The sequence below is a fragment of the Hyperolius riggenbachi genome, chromosome 9, assembly GCF_040937935.1.
Source record: "Hyperolius riggenbachi isolate aHypRig1 chromosome 9, aHypRig1.pri, whole genome shotgun sequence".
In the NCBI taxonomy this organism is placed as follows: domain Eukaryota; kingdom Metazoa; phylum Chordata; class Amphibia; order Anura; family Hyperoliidae; genus Hyperolius; species Hyperolius riggenbachi.
Genome location: NC_090654.1, coordinates 230,293,254 through 230,311,211, shown reverse-complemented (window position 1 = coordinate 230,311,211; position 17,958 = coordinate 230,293,254). Strand labels below are relative to the sequence as shown.

The 17,958-nt window shown below is 41.2% G+C and overlaps 1 protein-coding gene across 3 annotated transcripts in view; it reads right to left on the bottom strand.

The window, feature by feature from the left end:
* STARD9 (StAR related lipid transfer domain containing 9) overlaps nucleotides 1–17,958 on the bottom strand; it is a 255,427-nt gene that overhangs the window by 127,208 nt on the left and 110,261 nt on the right. For all 3 annotated transcript variants that reach the window (XM_068254136.1, XM_068254138.1, XM_068254137.1), the window contains 2 exons: nucleotides 5,096–5,212; nucleotides 352–384 (listed from right to left, as the gene is read on the bottom strand). In XM_068254136.1, coding sequence (XP_068110237.1) covers nucleotides 352–384; nucleotides 5,096–5,212 — 150 coding nt within the window. The remainder of the gene's footprint in view (nucleotides 1–351; nucleotides 385–5,095; nucleotides 5,213–17,958) is intronic.

The following is a 17,958-nucleotide window of genomic DNA, read 5'->3' as shown; positions in this document are numbered from 1 at the left end:
TTGAAGCAGTGAGATCGGCTATTCGGCTGAAGATGAAGAAAGGTGAGTTATTACTATTATGCCCGCTCCCACCACCACAGCGCCCCCCTCCGGCCACAACAATCCAGCGCCTCGGGCGATTGCACGCCCATAGAAACGGGGCTGACCAGATGCACACTGTATCCATGTGTCAGTAAAGCCAGGACAGCTCCTTTCTATTCCTCACTGAAAACCTGTCTTTTCTCCTGTTTTTGGGCTTGGTCAATAGTTTTTAAATACCCATTTCAGGTGTAGTTCTACTTGGCCTTATTTTCTTTCCAAAGCTGTATAACAAGTTTGTAAAGTACAAAGCTAGATAAAAAAAAAAATTACCTCACAAATCCGAGGCGTTAATCCAATAGATGTCTGAAAAACAGAAGAAACAGCAATCAAAATACAATAATACGACGAAATAGTTTTGGATTCAAATTTCTTCTTTTCAGGAACCATTGACTATCACCACAGTGACAGCACATAAAAAAGGTAAGTGCTGCGTAATATGTTGGCGCTTTATAAATACAATAAATAAATAAATAATTACCTTAGGGACTTAGCTTTTTAAAGTGACACTAAAGCGAAAACCCCCCCACAAAACTTATGAGATAATGAATTGTATGTGTAGTGTGGATAATTATTAGAACATTAGTAGCAAAGAAAAGAGTATCACATTTTTATTTTCAGTTATATAGCTTTTTTTTTTATAATATTGCATCAATCTCTAATATTTGAAGTTTACAAATTACACTCTGCATTTTAAACTATGATACCGAGCAGTGCTAATGACCTTTAGACTTCCCCTTCAGTAAAATCTTATCTGAAGTTTTCTTTCACTGTTTCTTTGATGTATAAGTGCTTCAGAAAACAGCACTGCTCTCTGACTAAATTAGTCAGGAAGCTCAGAGAAGCTGTTTTGCATAGACAACAAGTGAATTTCCTTAAAGAGAACCCAAGGTCGATCTTCGGGGGGTACGGGGATGACTAAATGGGACACAGAGCCATGTTCTCTGCCTAATGACATGGTTCTGTGTCCCCCAACTGCCAACCACCACCGTGCTATAGTCCCGAGTTTAGCAGCAAGATTTGTTGCTAACTCTAAGGTAAACAGAGGGTAGATGAATTTCCTGTTTAAACCGCCCACCAGGGGCATTCCTACAGGGTTTCTTGAGCTGCTATTGGGCAGATCTCTCCCGCCGCAGTCTCAGCGCAGAGTCGTGACCCAGGGGTCACGCAAGTGAAAGTGGGCCATTTTAGCCCACAGAAGCGGTGGGGAGCGGCGGCTTTTGTGGCTACCTGATCTGCTCAGCCCTGCGGATCAGGTAGCCTACTTTTTTTTTTTAGCCCAAATTTGACTCTTCCTGTACTGTAAACAATATGAGACTAATTTATTTGTTACTGATGTTCTATTTCTTAGCTGTACTACACATAGAATTCATAATATCATAAGTTTATTTTCACTTCAGATTCCTTTTAAATTAAATAATATACATATTATACACTTTATAATATGAGGGTATATTACTATTTTTTTTTTCAAATAAAGGCTTGTAATTTTTGATATAGTATATGGAAACACAATATGGAAAAATCACCTTTGTTCCAAATAAAATATTGTCAACATACATTGTACTAGGGACACAATTTAAATGTTGTAATAACAGGTACAGATGGACAAATAAAATGTGAGTGTTTATCCATAGTACCACATTTTATTTTAAAACTATAATACCTGAAAACTAAGAAAAAAAAGTACCACCTAAAGAAAGCCTAATCTGTGGCAAAAAAACAAACAAACAATGTTAAGGTCATTTTGGTGTGATAAGTAGCAATAAACTTATTGGTGAATGAACGGGAGGAGCCTGGAATGTGAAAAATACTCTGGCTTTTAAGTGGAAATAACCTGCGGTAAGGAAGTGGTTTCTATATAGAAAATATACAACTGAATGACCTTTCCATGGTGTACTATTTAAATAGCCAAGACAAATCTTGATTACTCTCTGTACCTTTGTTTACATGATGTTACATGATGTTACAGTCCTGTCCTGTTTAATCCTGACTTTAATTTTGCAGCTTGCCTCTGGTGTAATGGAATAGATGGAGGGGAGTTACAACTTTCCCAAACAGAAAGTGCAGAAAGTGATTATTAGGGGAGCAATTTAATTTGAAGATTATTCCAAGTGTTTGTTAAAAATATTTTTTTTGTTTGTTTGAGCTCCTCTTGGTTCCGACCTATACAACTAGGACTTGCTAAAGGTAAGAGACCATGCAGAGAAAAACCAGTTCATATGATCAGGCCTGGATTTCTTGACAGCCTAGGGAGGCTTGTGACTGGACATGTGGGAGGTTTCTTGTAAATGAAAGAACCTCCATAAAATTCACTTTCTGCAATGCTAGGTCAACCTCCTCCAAATGTACAACACTGTTACTTCTTTAACCAGTCAGGCCAGCTGTCTAAGCACTGCCTGCTCACCTTCCTAAGATATAACACCATGTACAGTAAAGCTTAAAGAAGAACTGTAATCAAGGATTGAACTTAATTCCAATCAGTAGCTGATACCCCCTTTTCCCACAAGGAATCTTAAAGGACAACTGAAGTGTGGGAGATATGGAGGCTGCCATGTTTATTTCCTTTTAAACAATACCAGTTGCCTGGCAAACCTGCCAGGCTATTTCGCTGCAGTAGTGTCTGAGTCAAAACCCCGAAACAAGCATGCAACTAATCTTGTCAGAAACACCTAATCTGTTGCATGCTTGTTTAGGGGCTGTGGCTAAAAGTACTAGAGGCAGAGGATCAGCAGGACAGCCAGGCAACTTGTATTACTTAAAAGGAAATATGGCAGCCTCCATATCCCTCTCACTTCATTTGTCCTTTAACCTTTTCTCAAATAGATCATCAGGGGGGACAGTATGGCTGATATTGTGGTGAAGCCCCTCCCAGAGTGTGATGTCAAGACCATGGTCCTGACAATTTGCTGTCTGAGAACCTCGTTGCATTGCGGGAAATAACGGCTTTTTCAAACCGTCAAGCAAGCAATATCCGCCTCCTTTATGCATAGAACTCTCAGAAACGAACATACAGTACAGACCACCTGGCACAACTAAAGCTGTCACAACCAGTGATACATTTCAGAATGTAAATCAGGAAGAGGAAACATTTTACAATGATCCAACACTGACTACGGTAAATCTATAAATTATTATTGTAAAAAATAAGCAATTTTATTGTTATTTCCACTACAGTTCCTCTTTAAAGTTCCAAACGTAATACCAGAGTTACATTTAATGGCTAGTTATCATTGTTTGGGGTTTATATAGTGCCAGCATCTTCTGTGGTACTGTACAATGGAGAATACAATATACAGACAGACAGCGTCAAGACAATAAGTTACAGATTAAAAAAAAAACAACTGAAAAGGTCAGAAATACATCTCAAGCCTTAGAGAATCTGTATTGTTAAAATCGCACAAACGTAAACATACCAGTGCGTTAGGGGACATCTCCTATTACCCTCTGTCACAATTTCGCCGTTCCCCGCCGCATTAAAAGTGGTTAAAAACAGTTTTTAAAAGTTTGTTTATAAACAAACAAAATGGCCACCAAAACAGGAAGTAGGTTGATGTACAGTATGTCCACACATAGAAAATACATTCATACACAAGCAGGCTATATACACCCTTCCTTTTGAATCTCAAGAGATCATTTGTGTGTTTCTTTCCCCCTGCAGCTATCTTCCACTGAAGTGTCAGGCTGTTTCTTCCTGCAGAGTGCAGTACAGCTCTGCCTGTATGTAATTCCTCATGTGTGTATGTGAAAGCTCAGCCAGCTCAGAGGAGGATTTATCCAGCTTGTAAAAGATGAGAGAAGAGAGAAGCTTCCCTAATCTAAATAATACACAGGCAGTGTGCAGAGAGGGGCCTGGAGGGGGGAAGATGCATCACAGAACCACAACACTGAAGAACTTGGCAGCCTTCCAGACACAGGCTGACAAGTCTGACAAGAGAGAGATAAGTTGATTTATTACAGAGATGGTGATAGTAGAACGTGCTGCAGTAAGCCAGAACACATTAGAATAGCTTTTGGAACTTGTAGGATGATAAAAAACAGGATGCAATTTTTGTTACGGAGTCTCTTTAAAGGGGTTCTGTGGTATTGTAAAAATCAAACGAGCTGACACTTCCCTGGGGCTTCCATCAACCCCCTGCAGCGGTAATGTCCCATGCCATCCTCTTTTCCGATGCGCCGGTCTCACGCGAGTTATCACACTGCGGCTGTGTGGCCGCGCGTGTGCTCGCTCCCGCGCGAGTTATCGGGAGCTTACTGCGCAGGCGCAGTACAAGCAAACTTCGTACTGAGCCTTCGCAGTAAGCTCCCGATGACGTGAGTGGGAGCACGCATTATTCGTCTGTTTAGACGAATATTAGACTGGGACCGGCGGCGGGACGGCGTGGGACAAGTCAGCTGCAGGGCGCCGATAGAAGACCCAGGTAAGTGTCAGCTTGTTTGATTTTTACAATATCACAGAACCCCTTTATACACACACTTAAAAAAAAAAAAAAGTCCTTTGAAACGTCCAAACAACATGATTTTGCTGTACCGGTTGATAAAGGTGAAAAAAAATGTAACAAAAATGACGAGTGATCAATATAGGGCATTTTGCCCGATCCACCCATCAGATCAACTCAGACGTCTGTTGGGCAATTGTCGTCCAGTTAGCCGCATGTGTACAATATTGTTTAATCAACACTGTACTACAGAATGCACGCAAGGTCGCTTCCATGCACAGTATTTACACGAGTTGGTTGTTCACAATATTGGTGTGCGGCAAATGTAGTCAGAAAGACGTTTGATTTGGTCCACGGTAAAGTTGTTTCTGTGATGTTGGTTGCTTGATCGGGTTGACTTTTGTAGAGCATGTGAATAGACCTTTACATGGAGATGGAAAACATGAATACCTTTACACAGCATTAATTAGACATAAGGGGGAAAAGTCTTCACCATAGTTAAGATATCTGTGCAATAACCCACAATCTGAATAAAAAAAGATGAAATAGTGAGATGACTGCAGATTGATATAACTCACCGGAGTACCCATCATTGTGTATGTTTTCCCTGAGCCGGTCTGTCCATAAGCAAACAGACACACATTGTAGCCCTTGATTGCCTCTGAGAGAACTGTGGTACCCAGGTCTTTGAATACCTGAAACAAAGAACACACAAGTATTAGAATTCTTATTTATAGTCTCTGCAATTCTTATTTAGTATTTATATAGTGCCAACATCTTCCGCAGTGCTGTACAGAGACTACACATAGTCATGTCACTAACTGTCCCTCAGAGGAACTCACAATCTAATCCTTATAATAGTCATGTGTCCAGTAAATATAATTATCATAGTCTTGAACCAACTTTTTTTTTTAGGGGGAAGCTAATAAACTTATCAGCATGTATATGGATGTGGGAGGAAACTGGAGTGCCTGGAGGAAACCCAAACAGTCACCTTTTAATCCATAATGGTTACCTTAATCATGGTCAACAAAACTGTATCATGCTACTTACCTAGTGGGATGGGGTGAACAAGTTGTTTTCTGAGTGTAAGGAATACATGACAAAATGTCAACACTGAAAATGGGAACTTTCAAACATAAAAAAACAACAAACAAAATGCCTATCATTCAGGACACCGAGGCTAGGTTCACAGTGGTCAGGTGCATAACGCACGCGTTATAATGACTGTGAACTGCAATGAAGACTGGGCATAGACTTTAATACAAAGCCTGCATGCAGCGAGTTAGAATAATGTAATCAGTTACAATGCAATACTGTGAGCAGCCCCATAAAATGATATGGGCAGTGAGTTGACATGCAATTATTCAACACAACTGACCACTGTGAACATATAATTCTAACCCTATATTTGTAGCTTTTAAATGCAAAATAAAACTGTTGGATTCAGATTTAATGAAAACAATTATAGATAGAGCGATTTCTCTCAGTTTACTTTTAGTTCAGGTTTGTTTTTAGGTTCTACTTTCTATGTCATTACTGTTTTTCTCTCTTCTGTTATGACAGAGTTATGCCTTTTATGCACAAGTTGTCTGATGCGATTCCTAGACATAACTGAAGTAAATTTACTCTATGGTCAAGAACTATCCCTAGGTGGTCATTGTACAGGTCAATATACATGACATTCAGACTACCTAAATACAAAAGTCTAAGGCAGTTGCATGACGCATGTGTTAAAATGTGTGTGAACTGCAATGGAGACTGGACATAGACTTTAATGCAAAGCCTGCATGCAGTAAGTTAGAATAACATGATCTGTTACTGTGAACATGTCCATATAAATGTATGGGCAGTGAGTTGACATGCAAAATTATTCTGCAATGCAACTGACCACTGTGAACAGGGCCTGAAGTATTGGGGATTATTTTTCATCTTCTTTTCAGCACAAACATTTTATAACTCAGCAACTGAAAGAAAGTACCAAAAAGTAGGTGAAAAAGTACCATCAAAATTATTCTGAGTATTTTCTTGCTTGCTGGTGACATTTTATTGATGAGGTGTGAAAATATCACCTAGGAGAAAAAGTGAATTGAATAGGGGCCTATAAAGTATATGGAGAGGTTGGGGAAATTATGGAATGTAGTTCGTCAAACTTAACTCAACTAAAGGTTCGTATACACGTCCGATAAAGATCGTTCGTTACGAACGATTCGTGACGTTTACACGATATTCAAATTAGACTGAAAAGATCGTTCGTAATGAACGATTGTGTACACACGTGAACGATATAAGTATAAAGTACTGAACGACGAACGATAAAAAAATGCGTGCGCAAACGGAAGTGACGTTATGACAGGCAATAAGAACATGCGTTATCGGACGATCTTTGTACACACTGCAACGATTGAACGATTATCTTTCGAAAAAATCCGCCGGGTTGGATCGGTCCGATTGAACGATAACGATCGTTATCGTTCACAAAAACGATCGTTCACACTTTTTGAACGCACGATTATCGTTCCGATTGTCGTTATCGTTCGTTTTTGAACGATCGTTATCGTACGTGTGTACTCAGCTTAAGATCTCTTGAAGACAACACCCAATAGTTTCCTTTTCATACTTTGTGATATCCAGATAAAAGTTTGGCAGGAATTTTCTGCGCACACACAGACATTCTGTTATATTAGAATAAACAGCTTCTCAGATTCATGCAACGAAATAGAAAAATATTCAAAAATAATAAGTCAAGCTTATTTTCTCTCTCTACAAGTCTCTCTCTTTTGGGCTATTAATCCTCACTCTGGGCTGGTGCACACCGAGCGGCTGTTTCAGCGTTTCTGCAGCCGCTTGCAGCTGCGGATCTGCTTGGTCAATGTATCTCAATGGGGTGGTTCACACCAGAGCAGGAGGCGTTTTGCAGAAACGAAAATGCCGGGGTGAGGCATTTTTTGGATTGCGGGTGCGTTTCTGCCTCAATGTTAAGTATAGGAAAAACGCAAACCGCTCTGAAAAACGCCTGTTCAGAGCGGTTTTGCCGGCGTTTTTGTTACAGAAGCTGTTCAGTAACAGCTTTACTGTAACAATATATGAAATCTACTATACTGAAATCCGCTGCAGCAATCTGCAAAACGCCATAGAAAAATAACAAAAAGCGTTTCAAAATCTGCTAGCATTTTGCGGATCTGCTAGCGGTTTTTGGTGTGCACCAGGCCTAAAACTATAACCAGTATCCTAATCCAACCAAAGAAGAGATTGTTAAAAAAAAAAAACCTAGTTAAAACCTATGTAGCCAACAAATAAACAGCTGTTTTTATAGTTCTTAAAAGAACACTATCAATCTAGTGTTCTAAAATGTCAATGTACAAATTAGGTCTAAGTAGCCATGTAAACACTTTCCTACTTTTCATGTTAAATATCAGAGGCAAAAGTTATAGTTTATTGTGTGTAGGTTGTAGCTGCATTGGAATGAATCATTAGCAAAGGGGTATCTTTGTTTCATGAAAAATGAGGCACAGGCAGAGCTGGTCTAACCATTAGCATGAAAAGCCTCACGTATCAGGTTTCACACACAATTACAAATGTTTATGCTACACAAGAAATTTCCTCTGCAGACAGCTCATTCAGAGACACAAATGCAGCTGCAGTTAAGCAAGTGAGACCTGTCTCACACTTAGGGTTAACAGATGCAGGGAGAGCTATTTCCCCCCTCCCCTCATTATTCACTGGTCCATCAACCTGTGCATTGGTAAATTGTGAAGGGAATTTGATAACAGTAAAAGAGAAAAGCAGTTAAATGTATACACCAGTAGTTAAGAGCACTTCACAAACTATTCCCATCTCAATTAAAAAACCAAAAAGAAACAATGTTAATTGATAGTGTTCCTTTAAGCAATTCGTACACACTTTTATGTAAGCTGTGACATAACCAATTGATCAAAGTGATGCAAGGAAGCATCATGGCATTCTTGAACAGCAAGCTGAAAAACAAAAAGACTTGAAATATGTATTACCTTTAGGAATGATAACTGAACATTGAGAGGTTGCGCTAATGTTTAAATGGACAACCTCATAGAGCAGCAGAGGCCTGATGGGCACATAGCTTTGTCTTACATAAAGTGGTACAAAGGTATCACAGCAGCTGTCAGATGATTGCTCAGATTTGTGCTGAGTTTTACTGGGAAGAAGTGTAAACCGCTTGCTATGGCCCAATTAATTTCCAAACAGGGACTAATCAAAGCGCTTGCAAAATGATGCTGCTCTCAATCAATCTATGGCTAGTTTTACACTGCAGGGAGATTTAGTGGCAGGCTGGCACCATTCCCTATGACAACCCTCAGTACCATCTTACACAAGCCTGCAGTCCACTGTATCCCCTTTGCCTCACGCTGAGTCAACTGCCAGGAAAAACGATCTTGGCTATCCCCTCTACTGATATAGCAAATATACTAGCGTTTCCCTGCAGATGATCATGATCTGGAGTACTTCCTATGTAAGTCAACACAGCACTACTCAGCAGGGAATAAGACAAAGCCTGGTTATACTCTTTGCCAAGCTGTGCAACAAAAGGGTGGACTGGCTGATCTCTCAGATCTACATAAAGAAGAAATATTTATTTATGTCACTCTTTTTTTGTCTCCAGCTATAAAAATACACCCATTTGTTAAAGAGAAACTTAACGGTATATAACTTCATAAAACTGCTAATTTTTTACAGTAATACTTTATTACTTAGTCAGTATTTGCCCATTGCAAAATCTTTCTTCAGTGATTTATATGCTTAAATGTATCACAGGTGGGACATCTTTATTGCTAGCCAGGTGCATTACTGTGGGTGGGTGTTATTTAATGAGCAGAAAATAAAAACCTGGCCCCATATACAATTCACTTTGTCTCCAAGTTGATATTTTTACACCTTATCAATAAAATGCTTTTTAATCCATCAGGAAGCAAGAAAATACACAGAATAATTTTGGCAGCACTTTTCCAACTACTTTTGGTATTTTTTTCAATAGCAAAGTACTGAAACGTTATTTTAAACAGAAGATTAAAAAATTATCTCCTTGGAGAAAACTTGGGTGAAAAAGTGACTTGCATATGGCCCCTGGTCTCCCAGAGTCCTCTGGGGCAGAATGCTGTGACATTATAGCATAGGTTAATGTGAACCTTAAGTGTCCAAAAAAAAATTGAGTTTTACTCACCTGGGGCTTACCTCAGCCCCCTGCAGCTGATCGGTGCCCACGACGAGTCGCTCTGATGCTCCGGATCCCGCTGGCGGCCACTTCCGGTTTCGCCGTCAGGACCCGTCAGGCTGGGGAACGCGGCTGATACTATGCGTTCCCAGCCAAAATAGCACCCCTATGTGGCCATATGTCCGCATACGGATGCCTATGCGGACATATGGCCGCATAAGGGTGCTATTTTGGCTGGGAACGCGTAGTATCAGCCGCGTTCCCCAGCCTGACGGGTCCTGACGGCGAAACCGGAAGTGGCCGCCAGCGGGACCCGGAGCATCAGAGCGACTCGTCGTGGGCACCGATCAGCTGCAGGGGGCTGAGGTAAGCCCCAGGTGAGTAAAACTCATTTTTTTTTGGACACTTAAGGTTCACTTTAAAATATCACTGGGAGGGCGGGGTTACAATACCAATATAGAAATAAAGGAAGCGTTTCTGATGCTGAAACCAAGACATTTAATGTACGTATGCATAACCTGAATAATATACCTGTACTACTTTTTTATAGGTTGTTGTGGTGCCTCTTTAAAATATGCTGTATTTGCTAGCCTTCCTATACCAGTGATGTCCCAGATGCTTTAAATTCTGGCAGCATGTCTACTAATAAAGTCTTATATACTGTAAATAGGTACGAATTATTTAATATTGAGAAATACTTTTTTACAGTCACCAATTCGGAGTATGTTAAAGAGAATCTGTATTGTTAAAATCGCACAAAAGTAAACATACCAGTGCGTTAGGGGACATCTCCTATTACCATCTGTCACAATTTCGCCGCTCCCCGCCGCATTAAAAGTGGTTAAAAACAGTTTTAAAAAGTTTGTTTATAAACAAACAAAATGGCCACCAAAACAGGAAGTAGGTTGATGTACAGTATGTCCACACATAGAAAATACATCCATACACAAGCAGGCTGTATACAGCTTTCGTTTTGAATCTCAAGAGATCATTTGTGTGTTTCTTTCCCCCCTGAGGGGGGAGTGCAAAGCAGAACCACAACACTGAAGAACTTGGCAGCCTTCCAGACACAGGCTGACAAGTCTGACAAGGGAAAGATACATTGATTTATTACAGAGACTGTGATAGTACAAAGTGCTGCAGTAAGCCAGAACACATTAGAATAGCTTTTGGAACTTGTAGGATGATAAAAAACAGGATGCAATTTTTGTTACGGAGTCTCTTTAAAGTGGACCTGAAATATAGCACATGACATAAGGAAAACATAACAGAAATGCACCCTGTATGTATTTAAAGAGAAACTGTGACAAAGACTTTAAAGGATACCCCAACTGAAATGTGACATAATGAGATAGACATAGATAAGAAATTCCAACTATAAAACACTTTCCTAGCAGAAAATGGCTTCTGAGAGCAAGAAAGAGGTAAAAAAAGGGGAATTTCTTATCAGTGAGGGTCACACTGTAGTCACTTCCTGTCTGAGTCAGGACTGAGTCAGCCACTTACATACCTGATATTTAACTCTTTCAGGCAGAGAAAGAAAAAAAGGAACACAGCATAGTTATATGTGTGCTAGGGACTGTACATACACATGTCTATCTCATCATGTCACATTTCAGTTGTGGTATCCTTTAACTTCATCCCAATCAGTAGCTGATACCTACTTTCCCATGAGAAATCTTTTCCTTTTCACAAACTGATGATCAGGGGGCTCTGTATGGCTGATATTGTGATGAAACCCCTCCCACAGTGTGATGTCAGGACCATGGTCCTGACAGTTTCCTGTCTGTGAACCTCATTGCATTGTGAGAATTAACAGTTGTTTACAGCTGGGTCCAACTGCCAAAAAAGCAAGCAGCATCTCCTTCCACTGATATCACCTACAACCAGTAAAAATGTCACTACGTGGTAAATGTCAGAATGTAAATCAGGGAGAGGAAAGATTTTACAATGGAAAAACACTAAATAATGGAAAGACTAAATAATTTATACATAATTATTGTAAAAATGAAGCACTTATTACATTATTTTCACAGGAGTTCCTCTTTAAAGAGTTTAGCCTGTGTAATTTCCCCTCAATTGTGTCTAATTGGCGCTTTGAGTCCACCAGGAGAAAAGCGCGATATAAATGTTATTTGTCTTGTCTAATCATTAGTTGTAATTTGATCCCTCCCGTGTCACGACTGCCTATGGCAGATAAGTCAATTTGAAAGCACAGGCTGTAAACAATACGTCTGCTTCCATGAATCAGGAAGTAGAAAGTGTGCAAATTTATTTTAGGATTTGTATCAGCTGTAACAAAGAAATGTTTTTTGATTAACCTCTTGGGGACTGAGCATAGTAAATCCTACGCCGCACTTGTGGCTGTCCAACTCTGATGCTGCATAGGATTTATGCCGCCTGCTGCTTCCGCTCCAGACGCGATCATGCGTACCCGAGAGGGGAGATTAAGCTGTCATGACAGCTGACATCTCCCCTCAGTTATCAGGAGCCATCGCGATTGGTTCCTGATCACTACGATCGCCGGCGGATCGTAGTGATAACTATTAGAGCAGCGGCGATAGGAGGGGAAGAAGAGGATCCACTCACCTTCCTGACGTTCCCCCGGCAATCGTCGCTCCCCTCCGCTCTGGCCGGCATCTCTGCTCGCTCTGACGCAAGTGTCGGGTCCTGACTTGTTGACATCATCAAGCTGCGACCCGGAACTTAATCGGCAGTGTGAGCGGGGATGCCGGCCAGAGCGGAAGGGGCTAGAGCTGCTCATTGCTGGAGCCTGGGAGGTGAGTAAATGCTGCTGGCAATAAGGGGGACACCTGGCAATACAGGGGACACCATGCTCAGCTATCTATAGTAGGGATCCAGCTGCCTGACCTCCCCCCCAACGTGCCCCTGGATATAAAATGGATTGGTCCTTAAGTGGGGGTTAGGCAGCCAATCCCCAAAGGTTTAAATGTTATTATGCTGTTGTGTATCTTTAAGAAGCAGAGACGAGTTCTGAGTTCAGGTCCGCTTTAAGAGCAGGTTTCTTTTCAGTGCAGCCCAACCCAACCCAGAGAAAGCATCATTATCTCACAAAAGTGTGAAGAAAGAGGCTCAACAACTTTAGTAAATATTAACACAGCAAGTACGGTAAGCTCCAAGCTTCAATGAAGATGTATTTGCTGTCCATTGTCTCCAAGTAACACAAGTAGAAACAGAACATAGCAAAAAGGTTGGTGAACACACACACACATATATACAATGAGGTTTGTTATAAATAAAACTACAAATGATTCAAGGAAGAAGCTCTGTCACCCATGTTTTCAGTCTGTATATCGTTACAGCACTGTGACACATTCATAAGACCAGGTAAAGTGCGATGTTACAGGAAATGGTCTATAAAGCCTTTCTGTACAATCAAAGGCAGCATTAAAATGCAGCTATTGGGATACATGGTACAAAAACCTTGAGGGCTTGTTTCCACTATCGCGAATTCGCATGCGTCCAACGCATGAGGATTCGCACATATAATGCAAGTGGATGGGCCTGTTTCCACTGTAGCGTTGTTGAGGTGTGTTTTTTTCAGGGGTAAAAAAACGCACTAAAGAGCCGCAGAATTTGCCTGCGAGTGGAATGCATGCGAATCGCCGCTAATGTATTTAATAGGGAAATCGCCTGTGGCTTTGGTATGCGAATTTTCATGCGAATTTGCATGGAAAACAATGTAAATGCACACCGGCACTGCCATGGTTACATTCGCATACAGCGTGATTCATGCGAATTTTCATGTGAATTTGCATGAAAATTCGCATACACCTACATGTGAAATTCGCATCCGCATGCGAATTTTTACCGCAGCGATTCGCACCGCAATAGTGGAAACGAGCCCTAAAAAGCTGACCAACAGTAGTTACTGGAAAGGTGCCAGTTTGCATAAAAATGGAGAACTTTTTATAATACACCCATGACATATCAATGTTCACAGCACAGGATAGATTGTAACAGCTGAAATACTCCAATCTTTCGCAGGAATGCAGAGATGTCTAAAACTCCGTTCTTTTAGCAGGAAACTGCATGTGGAAGTAGATGCTGAGGTACAACTTCTCCTTCAAACACTGATACAACATGCTAAACAGAAAGTAGCTTTACAATGGAGGCAGGTAGCTAGGCCAATGAGACAAGACTGGACAAAAAGTGTCTAGACTTCTGCCTTGCTATAAAGCTCATGTACATGGAGAGGTTGCCCCAATCAGTTTAAAAAAAATATATATATATAGACCCTATAGCCAGATTTATTTTACTATAGGACATAAAAAGAAAACCAAGTCAATATTAGAATACTGTGACAATTGTACTAAGTGGTAGAGCAGTGGTCCTCAAACTATGGCCCGCGGGCCGAATGCGGCCCCCTGAGGCTTTTTTTTACCCCCCCCCCCCCCCACACACACACACACAAAATGTATTACTTGTAGAGGTGGTCAGCTATATCTTTAAATATTGGTCTTCCGCATATAGAATAGCAGTGGACCACCCATCCACATGGAAGCCAGAAAGCAGTAATTCGCTGGTTTCCAATCACATTCCACATCAGGTGACACTGCTGTCCAATTGGACTGCAGGTTGTCACCTGGGTATGCTTCACTGTCCCGCAATGACTTCTACATCATTTTATGTATAATCCGGCCCCCCAGCAGTCTGAAGTATGTTGACTCGGCCCTCGACCCAAAACGTTTGGGGACCTCTGCGGTAGAGGGAGAATGCAGCTGGGTGGTGATACAGTGGCTTGCAAAAGTATTCAGCTCCCTTGAAGTTTTCCATATTTTGTCATATTACTGCCACAAACATGAATCAATTTTATTGGAATTCCACATGAAAGACCAACACAAAGTACTGTACACATGAGAAGTGGAATGAAAATCATACATGATTCCAAACATTTTTTTTACAAATAAATAACTGCAAAGTGGAGTGTGCATAATTATTCGGCCCCCTTTGATCTGAGTGCAGTCAGTTGCCTATAGACATTGCCTGATGAGTGCTTATGACTAAATATAGTGCACCTGTGTGTAATCTTATTTCAGTACAAATACAGCTGCTCTGTGAGGGCCTCAGAGGTTGTCTAAGAGAATTTTGGGAGCAACAACACCGTGAAGTCCAAAGAACACACAAGACAGGTCAGGGATCAAGTTATTGAGAAATTTAAAGCAGGCTTAGGCTACGAAAAGATTTTGAAAGCCTTGAACATCCCACGGAGCACTGTTCAAGCGATCATTCAGAAATGGGAGTATGGCACAACTGTACACCTACCAAGACAAGGCCATCCACCTAAACTCACAGGCCGAACAAGGAGAGAGCTGATCAGAAATGCAGTCAAGAGGCCCATGGTGACCCTGGACGAGCTGCAGAGATCTACAGCTCAGGTGGGAGACTCTGTCCATAGGACAACTATTAGTCATGCACTGTACAAAGTTGGCCTTTGTGGAAGAGTGGCAAGAAGAAAGGCATGGTTAACAGAAAGCATAAGAAGTCCCGTTTGCAGTTTGCCACAAGCCATGACGGGGACACAGCAACCATGTGGAAGAAGGTGCTCTGGTCAGATGAGACCAAAATGGAACTTTTGAGGCAAAATGCAAAACGCTATGTGTGGCAGAAACTAACACTGCACATCACTCTGAACACACCATCCCCACTGTCAAATATGGTGGTGGCAGCATCATGCTCGGGGGGTGCATCTCTTCAGCAGGGACAGGGAAGCTGGTCAGAGTTGATGGGAAGATGGATGGAGCCAAATACAGGGCAAACTTGGAAGAAAACCTCTTGGAGACTGCAAAAGACTTGAGACTGTCATGCTGGAAGGTGAACCTCCACCCCAATGACCCTAAACATAAAGCCAGGGCAACAATGGAATGGTTCAAAACAAAACATATCCATGTGTTAGAATGGCCCAGTCAAAGCCCAGATCTAAATCCAATCGATAATCTGTGGCAAGATCTGAAAACTGCTGTTCACAAACACTGTCCCTCTAATCTGACTGAGCTGGAGCTGTTTTGCAAAGAAGAATGGGCAAGGATTTCAGTCTCTAGATGTGCAAAGCTGGTAGAGACATACCCTAAAAGACTGGCAACTGTAATTGCAGCAAAAGGTGGTCCTACAAAGTATTGACTCAGGAGGCCAAATAATTACGCATACCCCACATTGCAGTTATTTGTAAAAAATGTTTGGAATGATGTATGATTTTTGATGCACTACTCACATGTACACCAATTTGTATTGGTCTTTCACGTGGAATTCCAATAAAATGGATGCATGTTTGTGGCAGTAATGTGACAAAATGTGGAAAACTTCTAGGGGGCCGAATACTTTTGCTACCCACTGTATGCCTGGATGGCCTGAATACTGTGCAGACTTGAACGAAAGGCATTAAACTGGAAACAAATGAATAAAGTTTATACCTAGCAATCACTGATTTACACTAAGTGTAACACCTGCTAGAAAGAGCCAGTTGTCCCAAAGAGGTAACCCAATGAGCCTGGAAAACAAGTTAAGCAGTTCTCCATTACTTAACCAAAAGAACCTAAAGCAGGTAAAGTTCAAATACTAAGCAGACTCTAGGAAGAAAATGCTTGAATAGCTGAGTGTGCAGATTACGGTCAACTCCTCATCACAGGTTTGTAGTTAGCATAATTACTATGGAAGCACTCCTTACCCAGTAGCTTTTACTTAAGTAGCTTTCACAACCTATCATCTACATAGAGAAGAAACTATTCAAACCTGAGGATTAATGAGTCTAAAATTATACCCAAGGGGAAGTGACAAGATGAGATAGACGTGTGTGCACAATGCCAAGCATACAAATAACTAGGCCATGTCCATGTTTTCCCTTTTACCAGCCTGAAAGAGTTAACATTGAAGTGACAGTTTCTCTTCAGTAGGGACCCAGTCAGACTAACCCTCAAGCCTGGGGCCCACTAGCAGCCCTTTTTCCCCTCTCCACACAAATTCAGAAGCAGCCTATTGATTTCAACACTCGGATTTCCCATTCTAATTTACATGAAGGGAAATTATGCAAATTGCCCAAAGTAAGTATTTTAGTTGATAAAAAGCATAGAATGGTGTTTGAAAAGGTTTTTTTTCCTTGCAAAATACATGGAAAAAGCACATTAACCAATATATTTATATCGAAGCACTTGCATTTTTCTACTTTTGTGTGGAATGATATTTCTGCAACAATTATCCTGCATTGTTACAGTGTTCAAACTGTACAGAGGAGGGGCAAGACTGGGACTGAACTCTCTGAGGAGCTTGCAGACTACAGTTTTGCAGGAAGTTCCAGGTGTGGGCGGTTAAAGTGCTTAATTTGGCATAGATAATATCTGCACTGAAAGCCTACATAAATATTCGTACCAGAAATTGAGCTTTTATGTTTTGGGAAGAAACACATGCCCTTATTACACTACTTCTAATGCTGGGCATACACTGGTCGATCCGGCGGCCGATTAGCCGCCAGATCGACCCCATCCCCGCAGATCGATTCCCGCTCGTCCCCGCCGGCGCTTCTTATCACCCGCTCGATTCGCCGCTATTGTCCGCCCGCGGGTATCGAGCGCGAAATCGATCCCCGCGGTGATCGGACACGTCGGATATTATCAATTGAGCCATCAGGCTCGATTGATAATCCTCCCCTCGACGCTGTGTATGCCCAGCATAAGGGCCAGTGCACACCAGAAATCGGTAGCGTAATCGCAAACGTTTACCGTTTTTGAAGAATATTATATGAGCACATTCCAGGCATGTGCCTAGCGATTTTTGGAGAATTTTAGTTTAGCGATTTTATAGTTTTTGTACACTTTGACCAGGAAGTGAACAACTTTTGCAGAAAAAGGCTAGGAAAATCGCTCTATTCAGTGCTTTTAATGGTGGCCATACATGGTACAATTTTTTCATCCAATCTTACCATTTCTATGTAGTATAAGGGTAAATGAAGTAAATATACTGAAAGGATAATTTAGGCAGTACTCTTATACTACATTGAATTGGATGAAAAAAATTGTACCATGTATGGCCACCATTAGAGTGATTTTCTACTTTTTCTGTACTTTACATTGCGGCATAATCGCCTCCAAAATACTGTCGGACCCACATTTGCATTTGGGCATGACCACATGGTTCTGGTGTGAACAAGCCCATACTAACACATTAGCTAAGCGCTTTTCTAAGCACTCAGAAGCCCTCTTGGTGTGCACCAGCCCCTAATCTTAAAGAACCACTAAAAGT